The sequence below is a fragment of the Colias croceus genome, chromosome 27, assembly GCF_905220415.1.
Source record: "Colias croceus chromosome 27, ilColCroc2.1".
Lineage (NCBI taxonomy): Eukaryota > Metazoa > Arthropoda > Insecta > Lepidoptera > Pieridae > Colias > Colias croceus.
Window position 1 is genome coordinate 4,148,439 of NC_059563.1, and position 12,506 is coordinate 4,160,944.

The window sequence follows — 12,506 nt, forward strand, 5'->3', positions numbered from 1 at the left end:
ATCATAAATTTATTTATATTTTCCCAACAAATTTCACCTCCGCCTCCGCCTCCGTTAACCTCCGCATCCGCGGAGGCGAACGTCTTCACCTCCGCATCCGCCTCCGCCTCCGCTAAGTAGGCCTCCGTTACAACCCTACTATTAATATTTATTATTTCTTTATGTATGATATAAATTATAGAGATTTTTACTCATATCAGTACTGTAAGACCTGAATGCTTGATTTTTTTTGCACTGACTAAAGACAATCCAGGCACATTATAAAAAAAAAACATTTGTTAGGTTTTCTCTTTCATTCTTATTCAACATTGTTCCTATAGTTTCGTCCCTGTCGACGCTATGATTCGAGATTCGACTACGGTATGACAATAAAATAAAACGCAGTAGTATTTTTTTATTTGAATGGTGCGATTTTAATAAATACACAGTAAGGGATTAAATTTCATACAATTTTGTACGTTATGACGAATAAAAGACGTGTGGCATTCGGGGACTGCCGCGGTAAAGCTATTGCATTATGCATAGCATGCCTTCAAGCCACACCTCCACCCGTCGGAGTGGGGAGCGTGAGGTTTTTTCGTTACGCAATTTCTCGATGCGGTCCCCGCGCTCAAGGCCCGCGATAGAAGCTATGCAATAGCTTAAAACTGAAAAAACCAGTTGTTAATGACTCGAGGAGTTAACAGGAAAAACGATGGGAGTTCGTACATAACTTCCGATGTCACAGTAAATATGAGCCATATTGATGCCCATCCACATCAATTTGTCTCAATTGAATATATCAAATATGTCCTTCAATTGAGCATAGCGTATCTGGAACACATATCGATAATGTATTCGTTTTACACACGCCTCGCGCTGTATCATAAATGAAATGTTCAAACAAATTATGCGGTTATGTTCTTGTGTTATTCATGATGTAATATTATAGTGGATAATTGGAATTATAGGTACTTCAATAAATTATGTATGCAGGCAGCATATTTTCAAATGAACTTTTGGCTTCGTACCTTAAATTATGAAAAAAAAAATCTTGTGAGTTTTCTATGAAAATACCTACCTACCCAATTTCGCTATTGGATAAATCTGCTGCCATTTTCCTTAAATTTACTCTAAATCATTCAAGGTGCATTATTTGGTATCAAAATTTATTTATTATCAATATATTTGGTATCAGAATTGAATAATCGCTATAAATTATATGTAATCGCCTTTGTTTTGTTTTGTATTCAGTTATTATATTTTAATTTTCATTTTAAAAATCCAAGACTATTGTAAAAAGAATACTAAAAGTATATCTAAATATTAGTCTGGGATACATCGCCCATTTTTGCGAGTGATTACTATCAAGCTAATTTTCCGTGAGTAGCTTTATTTTGATGAGACGCCCAATAATTTCCTGAACGGAACTCTCGATTGTGGTAGCTAACAGAGGTAACAAGGATAAAATATGTCGATTCTATGGTTCTCAAATATTTATTACTAACTGATTTTTTTTTGTTCAATCTCAAGATAATTATCTAAATTATTCGAAAAAATATTTGTCCTACAAAATCTATGGTTTGATCAAAGAGTCCCCTCTTTCCAATGTGTATCGATAACGAGGTCATCATAAATGATTACTAACCAGCTGATTTTTTTTTGTTCACTTAGGTAATATTTATATAATTCAACAGACATATTGTCATACAAATTGCGTGGTACGTTATCCCGGTCCTACGCTAAAAAGTTGTAGTACAGACCCTTGATATAAAAATAATTACTATCAAGCTGAATCTTCGTGAATAGCTTCGTTTCGATGAGTCGCCCAACTATTTCCTATGCGAAAATTCTCAATTGTGGTAGCTAACAGAGGTAGCAATGATACAATATCTCGATTTGATTATTTTCAAAAATTTAAAAGATGTTAGAAAAATTAATAATCGTCGATTTAAATTCAACAAAAAATTGAAAAAAAAAATTGTGTTGCTTGGGTTAAACATAAATGAAATTTATGCCAAGCTTGGAGATCAATTATCTTGTTCACTCGCCATATGCCATATTTTTACAGGGAATGATTACAATCCTGCTTTCTTTCGTAAAGGAAAAAAGAAATCTTTCAGTATTTTAAAGCAAAATGAAAATTTTCAAGAGGCTTTTATTCAACTTTTACGAATTAAAAATACAGAATTAACAACAACGAATGAGGTAGTTCAAATTATTGAAGAGTATGTATGCAGAATGTATTCATTAAAAACAAAAAATGATCTGAACAAAGGACGGTATGAGTTATTTGGAAAAGGGTAGTCAAAAAATGACGATGAAAAAATTTTAAAACAAAAAATCGTAGGATATGATCCTTCCAGTTTGCCACCAACAAATCAAGAATTGTTGCAACAAATTAAACGAACTGTATTTATCTGCAATGTATGGTGTAATGCACACTTGCGGTGCCCCACGGAAAAATTGCCAGAAAATTTTGGATGGACAATAATTGATGTTAAATATCAATATTATTAGTTTGATGGTCCCCAAAGTCCATCATTTGAAGAATTACCCTCTGACTTACAAGGTACCCTAATAATACTATTATGATTGATTTTTCATTATTATATAATTTACTTAATTTTTTCATGTTATTACAGAGTCAGATATCACGAGTGAGGAAAGTGAAACAGATGAAAATGACAGCGATGTTAGTAGCGAAGATTTATCAGATGAATCTGATGAAGATTAACTTTTATGTTCACAAATTTTTGTACCTGGTTTACTAAAAAATAAAGTTGTTTAAATTTTAAAAAGCTTTTTTCACTGTATCTTATTTTACAAATAGGAAAACGAAAAAATTACAATTCTTGTCGGACTAGTGATACATACCTGTTTTCTTGTAGGACGTTGTTTCACTTGGGCAGAGAACACACTAACCTATTATGTAATATTTTTGTCCTACAGTTAGTAATGAAAAAAATGGTCTTGTGGTATCAACAATTTCTAAGCGTAGGACCAGGATAACGTACCACGCAATTTGTAGGACAATATGTCTGTTGAATTATATAAATATTAACTAAGTGAACAAAAAAAATCAGCTGGTTAGTAATCATTTATGATGACCTCGTTATCGATACACATTGGAAAGAGGGGACTCTTTGATCAAACCATAGGTTTTGTAGGACAAATATTTTTTCGAATAATTTAGATAATTATCTTGAGATTGAACAAAAATAAATCAGTTAGTAATAAATATTTGAGAACCATAGAATCGACATATTTTATCCTTGTTAGCTCTGTTAGCTACCACAATCGAGAGTTCCGTACAGGATATTATTGGGCGTCTCATCAAAATAAAGCTACTCACGGAAAATTAGCTTGATAGTAATCACTCCCAAAAATGGGCGATGTATCCCAGACTATATTGATCGTTAAATCGATTTAAATTGTATAGAAATGGTAGTACGTATTAAACATATGTAATATTAAATTGTATACATTAAAGTTGGCTTATTATAATAATATATAGAAATAAGATAATTAGATGAGTCCATGTTATGTAAAACATTGTTATTATTAATCAGTTTAATTTCTAGTATTGTACCTTTTTTTGTAAGGAGGTTGAGTGCATGTCGATTATATCACATTGTTAATAAAATATATGTATAAATTGCTGAATGTGTTTTTTATTCATTAAACTAGCTTTCCACCCGCGGCCGCGGCCCACGTAGGTCGTCAAGGAAATTCCCATGGAAATGAGATGGAAACCTACGGATTTTTTCCAACCCACGTGTACACCATATCCTTATTTTGAACAACAATATGCCCACAAATGATTAGACTAAAAACCTCTAAAGATTCAATAAGTTAAATATCACAATATTTTTTTGGCTTCCTCCCTTTACTTGTCTCCAAATAGTTATTAGGGCGTTTTGGCCGTAATCAATATAACGCAAACAACTATGTTTTTGTATGTACAACTATGTCCAAGCTCCTTATTATTATTATGAGCCGCTTTCTTTATACTTTATTCAAGGCTTATCATTTCGTTTGAATGAAATGTTTTACATATTATGATAAGGATGGGTGTACGACCGACGAGCTAAAGTATGATATAGTTTGTCCGGTTACTCATGTGATAGGTATTAGGGCTAATTAATTAAATTGAATTATGGTTTTGGACTGTTTAACATTTTATGGATAAATTTTAGGTGAAAATAGACTGGAAATTTATTTCTTCTTTACTCGCGGTCGTATTGTAAATCCACCTGAAAAAGTTTCATTTAAATAGGTCCAGCCGTTTAGGAGCAATGCAGTGAAAATACAAATTATAAAGTTAGAGGCTTTTTTGATAGTATTTTCAGTCAAACTGCGAAGTTTACAAATGAATCGTCAATTAAAAGTTCCTAGTACCTACTAATAGGTAAATAATGAAAAAAGGTTTTCTAAGTCAGTTCAAAGGTCGGATTGATGTATTGCACATGTAGGAATTAGGATACAAACTACTTACGTAGTACAATAATTTGTAATTACTATATGACGTAGATTAATTATTGTAGTTGTACTAAATAAAGTATTTGAACAACTCTGTGCGTGTTAAAATCCCTACGTATTAACTACGTTTCTGCTGAGCATTGTGTTTTTCCATTGTTAGGTACTGTTAAATTAAACTCAAATTTTAATAGAATGGGCTTTAAAAATTCAATAAAAACACATTGTGTTATAACATTACTTAATACCTAAGTTGTTTGTCCTAAAATCATTTGATTAAAAACTAGAATGGTTTTTGTTTGATTGGGAAACCCCCTAAAGTCGAATACAGCACGTAAAATTGCCAGTACACGAGAGAGAATCTATGTTTGATTTGTAGTTAAGAAAAAACTTGCACTTTTAAATTTCACATGGCAATCTCAAAAATTACAGAACACAATTTTCAAGAGGTACGCTGTGGTCGCGTGTTCGAGGCTATGCGCCAGTGTTGCCTGAAGCATAAACCGGTGTCTCTGGTCTGTGAGGGTTATAGCCTGGAGCCGAGGGTGTTCGCGCCGGTGACAGATCGAGCTGATAGGAGCAGTGAGTGGATTTAATAGATACTTAGATACAAATAGATTTCAAAATTGCAGTCATCAGTTCAGTAGGTAGGTATATAGATACTAAGGTTCAATAGTTGAATCTAGCAATGACTAAGTCGTGACATACAGACAAAGTAAAATAAAATATTTTCTCTTTATAACGGTAGTTATTTAATTCGTATGGAGTACCGATCTTCTATGGATAACTCAAAAAACTATCAAGTTCACCACGAATGCAATATGATATGAGCTAGTGAAGCCTGTAAGTGTTTCAGAAATTTCCTAATCGCCTTAAAAACGAGCTACATTAGATGTATATTTGTATAATCCTGTACAGTGCATACCACTGAACATATATACTCAGGGGAGATAATTTATTTGTTTTGTTTTCAATATAATTATTGTTGACGCTTAGTCATGTGCAGGCGAGAAACTGCTTTTTGTTCCAACACTAATACAGATGTAGCTCATGAACAGTGTTTTATAATATATTTTTTGTTCTGCTGATTATAAATTATATTGTTTCAGGTAAATAATATGGAACAGCGTCGTCGGAGCACTCCACTCGGTAAAAGAAGTTGGATATTTAGATATCCTAAAGTTTTTCAATTTACTTTCACTGGAGTCTTTCTTGGCATTTTCTTTTCTAAGCCGTTGTACGATATTTTCTTAAGGGAAAGCGAACCGATAGATACCAGCGAGCCGCCAACAACATACACCCGCAAACGAAATATTGAATAATGGAAGCGGTGTCTAAGGCAAAGGAACGATTCGCTAAATATCCTTTAATTTACGCGAAATGCTCCAAACAGGGAGCACTCTACGCTCGATGTGTATTACTCAGGGAAGATTCAGTTAAAAAAGACGATTGTGCAAAAGAATTTCAAGAATTCAAAACCTGTCTGCAAAGTGCCGCGAAGAGTTTAAAAACGCGAATATAAAATGAAGCGCGTCTTGAATTTGCCGTTTCATTTTCATGTTACCATCGCGTTTCTAATTCGCATTATTTTTGTGTATTACGCCACCTACCACGATCAACATTATGACGTTCCGTACACGGACATAGACTATAGAGTTTTTACAGATGCCGCGAAACACGTTTACAAAGGGGACTCTCCCTACAAACGACACACCTACAGATACAGTCCGATAATTGCGTTCCTTTTGACGCCAAATGTTTTTCTTAACGTTAATTTCGGGAAGATTTTATTTTGTGTTTTTGATTTACTATGTTCTTACGCCATAAAGAAGCTAATTGAGAGACAATTAGTTGGTAAAATCAATGGTTCTGCTATTGCTACCTATTGTTCTTTAGTTTGGTTATATAATCCGATGAGTATAGCTATTTCAACCAGAGGAAATGCAGATTCAATGCCTTGTTTTATTATAATTCTTTCGCTCTTGTTTTTACAAACTGACGTTGTTGTAGGATACAGGAAATATATTCTTAGTGGGATATTTTTAGGATTGTCCATACATTTACGGTTGTATCCAATTGCGTTCACATTTCCCATGTATTTATCTCTTGGATCATATAAAATAAATCGTAATACTGTAATAAAAGATGGTATTATACAGCTAATACCGAATAAAAAACAAATTCTGTTAGCATTTAGTTGTATAATATCGTTTATTGCTCTCACGGGTGCAATGTATTTGTTATATGGTTACGAATTCTTATTCGAAACGTACATATATCATCTCTTTAGAAAGGACACGCGGCACAACTTTTCAGTTCTATTTTATTACTCTTATTTAACAGGCGGACAATTGTCCATAGATTTAGTTAAAACGTTGACCCAAATTTCAGAGTGTGTTATTTTGTTTGTAATTAGCTTAGCTTTTGGCACAGATAAACAAACACTGCCGTTTGCTTTGTTTTGTCAATCTTTTGTTCTAGTGGCGTATAACAGCGTTATGACGTCACAATATTTTATATGGTTTTTGTCTCTTTTACCATTGGTTGTGCACGATTTACGGATGAAACCAAAAGCAGCGCTTTTTTTAGCAATCCTATGGGTGCTTCCACAAGCAAAGTGGTTATATTATGCATATTTACTCGAGTTTAAAAGCCAAGAAATATTATTTTACATATGGACAAGTGGCATTTTCTTTTTCGCTGAAAATATCTATGTTTTGAGTAAACTTGTCAAGAGTTATAGGTCTACCAGAATCTGATGGCATATTTATAATTAAGAAATAAAAGATTTTCATATGGCAATTTTATTTGACAACTATCAAATTGGTTGTCAAATTATTTGTCTTCTTTGGAATTAATGAATAATTTTTAGGATTTTGTCTAAAAAATCTTCGAAAATGTCGAAAAAGCCGCTGCGATCACAAGCAAGAGATGTTATTTATAATGTGTATGGAAAAACATTCGATGAAGAAGGGTCAAACACATCACAATTTTCAATTTTGAATATTTTATTAGTAAATTGGACTTACCCGTTTTGATACTTAAAATTAAAAATATTATAAGTAGGTAACTATAATATTGTTTGTTGATTACAACATAATTTTATGAAAACTTATTACAAGAGTTTCCAATACGGCTATTCGTCAAGTCCAAGCTGTCCAAGTCAATTTGATATTGTGTTTATCTGATAATACTTACGAAAATAAACATAGTTTTTATTTAGTTTATAAAAAAATTATTACCATTAAGTATCTAGTTTTGATCTGCATTATCATTACATCCATATTTTTACATGACATAATGATAATGAATATACAAATACAGGTATGTGTAAATAATATGTATTACATAGATAAAAGTAATATGTATTTTATACATGTAAGTATGTACCTACATAATATTAAGTGGATATCTCATTATTAAGTACAGTATTGTGCACTTATGTAATGTGACTAATGATGTTGAGGACAAAATAAAAAATAAGCAGTATCAAGATCGTTCAGTCCATTTTCCCTAGGGTTGCACACTCAAAATTTTGATTTCCCTAATTGCCATCAGATTCTGGTTTACCTATATAGCCCTAGTTATGGTTTCGGCCAGATCAGTGATAGTGAAATTAAAAATAAGTAGTGTACATAAGGTTGTAGATATTAGATACTTTTGAAATGAAATAAAAATAAAAAAACATGTTCCTTTTTGTTTTATTTACTAACTAACAATGAGACTAAAATAAAAACAAATGCATTCAAACTGCAAACAATTTCAAGAAGTGATCACATAAATAAATTAGAGCAAGCTCTTTTGGTGTATATTTGCGCACATAAATGCCATGAAACAATATTTTGTACTCTCACTAAGTTTGGATACCAACTAAACCCAATAATTTAATTTTTCTATAATTGTAGTAAATTGAAACCACCTGTATCAGACAATTCTGTAAAAAATTATAAATTATTCTGTTTCAACAAACATGTATACTGACTTTATTGCAATACAAAAAATATCAGCATTTCCCAAAAAACACTCAACCCTTTCATTATGGCAACACTAAACTAACTGTCATCCAGCAAATGTCAAAGTTATTGTCTATGGTAACAATTTACTGCAATGTTCACTACTATTTCTTTTCCTGGAGGTTGATTTTCGTCAAATCTTCAGATTCGCCCTGCGACATGCTGGACAGCTTCTTGCCAATGCGTTCATGTACATCTAGATATTTGGCGACGCAACGATCTAGACAAACTGATTCGCCTTTGCCTGAAATATTAAACATATATGCTATAGATGATATACATGGTCCAAATTTTAACATTTTTACTATTCCATTAACAGGAGGAACTTTATTATTTCTTTTTTATTATTTTTTTATTACACTTTTTTATTATTAGGTTTGGAAAAATATACTGTCTCATATAATTATTATGCTTTAGCTTAATAGCTATTATGGGCAACAATGCCCTTTAGTTACAAAAGTATTATAGTGAAAAATAAGTTTTATATTATTTCAAGTAGGTATGTTTATATTTTATTTTCAATAGAAAAAAATTTATAGTTGTCTGTAAGATTTAAATGAAATTGTTTAAAATATGATCAGTTATTATCTAAGATCTCATCATTGAACTTTTATAGGTTCTTACTACCCTAGGAAGTTTGAGAAACTAATATTATGCCTACTATTAATACTATCTTACCTAATTCAGGTTCAAAATACTTCACAGGTATGCATTTGCGGTGGCAAGCCCCGACAAGACGGTTGTACATATCGGACATCATTTCAATCTCCAATTCCTGCACTAACTGCAGTTTTGCAGGGTCTAGCAGAGGTGCGGCCATTTTGATGAATGTATTAAGAAGTTACCTTAGAAATTACCTGTAGAATATAAGTTATATAAGGCTATATATGTCTCAAGTTATGATAATTTCTATAGTATCCATATAAGAATTCAATTTAATAGGAAGTAAACAAAAATATTTAATGGATGTGTTAGGAATCAATAAAATTTAAAATCAAATAGAATTATTTATCTGGTTGATATTGAAAGAATAGAAAACTACATTGTTTACTACAACTACAACTACAAGTTTCATTTCATATCATTTCATTTCATTGAACAATTTTTTATTGAAAATATTATGTAAAATGCACTAACGACGTCGCATTGACTTACTTTTTACAATTTGCGATATACGTCTGGATATTCTCCTTCGTTAGATTTTTTCATGCGTTCACGAGATTTCATATTCTCCAAACGCTTGTCATTAATAGAGCTTTTGGCTAACACGAATAATGACAAACTGAAGGCTGTAATTCCAACCCTAAAAAAGTAATTTACAGTCATAAAAACTATAGAATTTTTAATGTTTCGTAAGTTTAAAACATAACCTATAATTTTTTTACAATTACGGTAAAATAAAGAATAGTGTATATCTCACCACACACAAAAAGGACAAATTTATGGGAATGATTACTGTAATTATTGTGCAAATAATTACCAAGAAAGTGTTATTTTTCCAAATTTTCCAAGCGACATACTATTTTAAACCAAATGACACTTGACAATACTGTTAAAAATTGCCATATTTATGACAAATTTTAAATCTAAAAATTACGTAATTCATTAATTGATTATTTATTGTACTAGCTTTATAAAATAATATACTTATAGTAGAGCCATTTTAATAGGCAACATTTGACAGTTCAACAAAGTTCAACAACGTAACCTAGTAACGACGACATAGAATAACATGATATTTCGTTTTGTTAGAACTGCACATTTGCTTAACTTTTTTCAATTACGATTACATATTTATAATAATAATGACCGATACAAGTAATTTTAAGATTTCATTTTACTGATAAACCATCCTAAACATAATAAACAATTTCTGAATTGAAGAACTGACGTCGCTACAATTTTGTGTCAATAAACATTTTTTCTTTTTAAATACTAGAGACGTTACTCTAAAAATCGAAATCTGACATCTAGAATCGAATGCATTGATTACTTGTGAATAAAAATCATCATAAATTAATAAATTCGATTGACAAATGTTTCAAATCCGTATCGATTAATACACTTTAATCGATGTTTTTAAGCAGGTTACCTCTCTTCGAAGATAAAATTGATAGACGTCAAATGTTGCCTATTAAATTGGCTCGACTATAGTAAATGTTTTTTTAAGGCGAGTATGTAGCAACATAACCACAAACATAACAATATCATCTTCAAATGAAAACTTTATTCGTGGAAATAGGAAAAAAAATGTTCTACACAGATAAATCATATACATAGAACTCTGTGAAATAGAAAGCATAAACAATTAGGTTTTTTTTTTCACAAAATTGACATTGACAATAGAAAAGAATGAACAAGCCTGCTGCCTGAAGCCACAACAGTCAAAACATATTTTAACATATCGTGTACAACAAACGAACCTAAAAGTCTATATACCTAATTTATAATACTTAATTAAATACGTAAACAATATTTATTCTAACATTAAATATGCCGAAAGCAACTAAATTGCATAGCACGGGTAAGCCAAAAAGAATACAAAAATCTACCAAAAATGATGATCAAACATCCCCTGAGGAATCAACGAGGGAATTTCAATTGCAATTGCTGTGGTGCATTCAGCAATTAGAAAGATCTTTAGCAGATAAGAAAGGCAATGAAAAACAATGTAAGTATGACATGTTTGTTTTGTTAATTAAAAATTTTTTGGAAAGTCAATTTCTTCATACACAAAATATAAAAGTTTCATATGTTTTATAATTATAATTACTACTAATTGAGATTTTTTTGCAGTACAAGAAATATGGAAAGTGCTCACAGTCTTGAAAAATAATAATCAATCAATAATTAGAAAAAGACAGCTAATGAGGACACATTTAGGTGATTATAGAGCAAAAATGGCCGCAGAAGAAAAGAAGTTGGTCAAAAGTATGTAAGGATCTGTATAAACACTTTTTTACTATATTTATAAGTTTAGTATTAATTCTCTAGATAATATAAGATGTTATTTTATACACATATATTATGTTATGAATATTTAAAAACTCAGCCCCGGAACCACAGACACAATAGAAAATCTATTGTGTCTGGGACGGATCGGGCCGCTTGGGGCTCAATGGGTTAATTAACTTTATTTCATAATGATTACATGAGCAATAGGTTTACCAGCTTTCAGTGTTGTAAAGTAAAGCATTATGTATTTTTTTACGTTGCAAACAACATTTGTCTTTCGTATTTATTTATGTTTTTTTTTTAAATAAATAGCTTCCAGCTACCTCATGTACCAAATAATCTCTTTGAAAATCAGTTAACTGTCTGAATATGTGTAAAACTTTATAAAAAATATACACATATTAATGAACATTCATTGTTTTCAGTGACAAGCAAGATAAAAATTGCAGATAGTCCATCGCAACCGAAGGCAACATTTATACGAAAGTCTGCATTTCTATCGACTGGAGAAAATGCATTTAAATTCAATTTCAATGTTCCTCAAGAGCCTGAAACTAAGGAAGAAACAGAAGATAGCAAAACTGATTCATTAAATAAATTAAATAATACTGAAAAAACTCCAGATGAAAACAAAACTCCAAATGAAAATAAAGAAGAAAACAAAAATAAATGCAAATTTACAATGTCAGGCTCTGGATTTAAGTTTAATTTTAATGTAGATAGTAATTAATTTAGATAATCTTGTAAATAAAGATGATAATTATTTAGTACAAGTAAACTGCCAGTTAATTGTATCCATTTGTAGATTGCTTTCTCTTACAACATTGCTTATAGCTGCAAAGTTTGACAAGCATGCATGACAAAGTTGTAGTTTTATGTATGCAAATCTTTGTTTTTGCAAACTTGTAAGGGCGGCCGTATACGGACTGTTTCAAGCAGTTGAGACCGACGGCTTGAAGCCGCGACCGCGCGGTGAACTATAGACATTCATTCACTCCGTACACGGACTGCTCGAGCAGTCACTACCACTTCAAGCCATCAACAGCGGGGTTCGAACAACGACCGACCGCTCGAGCAGTC

General features: G+C 31.5%; 3 protein-coding genes across 4 annotated transcripts; 2 read left to right on the forward strand and 1 right to left on the reverse strand.

Moving 5' to 3' along the window:
* The first annotated feature begins 5,840 nt into the window (after window positions 1-5,840).
* Window positions 5,841-8,149, forward strand: LOC123703657 (GPI mannosyltransferase 1). The gene is made up of 2 exons (XM_045651733.1): window positions 5,841-7,201; window positions 8,037-8,149. Exons 1-2 carry the CDS (start codon window positions 5,982-5,984, stop codon window positions 8,086-8,088), a joined length of 1,272 nt encoding a protein of 423 aa, XP_045507689.1. The 5' UTR covers window positions 5,841-5,981; the 3' UTR covers window positions 8,089-8,149.
* On the reverse strand, window positions 8,144-10,027 carry LOC123703658 (mitochondrial import inner membrane translocase subunit Tim10). Its single transcript, XM_045651734.1, has 4 exons — window positions 9,892-10,027; window positions 9,627-9,774; window positions 9,150-9,328; window positions 8,144-8,715 (listed from the first exon to the last, which is right to left on the reverse strand). The coding sequence occupies exons 3-4, from the start codon at window positions 9,289-9,291 to the stop codon at window positions 8,576-8,578; spliced, it is 282 nt and encodes a 93-aa protein (XP_045507690.1). The 5' UTR covers window positions 9,292-9,328; window positions 9,627-9,774; window positions 9,892-10,027; the 3' UTR covers window positions 8,144-8,575.
* Window positions 10,028-10,827: 800 nt separating this feature from the next.
* LOC123703753 (UPF0488 protein CG14286) lies at window positions 10,828-12,506 on the forward strand. 2 transcript variants are annotated; one of them, XM_045651868.1, is made up of 3 exons: window positions 10,828-11,142; window positions 11,268-11,402; window positions 11,852-12,506. In XM_045651868.1, the coding sequence occupies exons 1-3, from the start codon at window positions 10,965-10,967 to the stop codon at window positions 12,154-12,156; spliced, it is 618 nt and encodes a 205-aa protein (XP_045507824.1). In that variant the 5' UTR covers window positions 10,828-10,964; the 3' UTR covers window positions 12,157-12,506. The 2 variants fall into 2 exon arrangements, with proteins under 2 accessions (XP_045507824.1, XP_045507825.1); XM_045651869.1 differs by having other exon boundaries at window positions 10,830-11,142; window positions 11,268-11,406; window positions 11,852-11,997.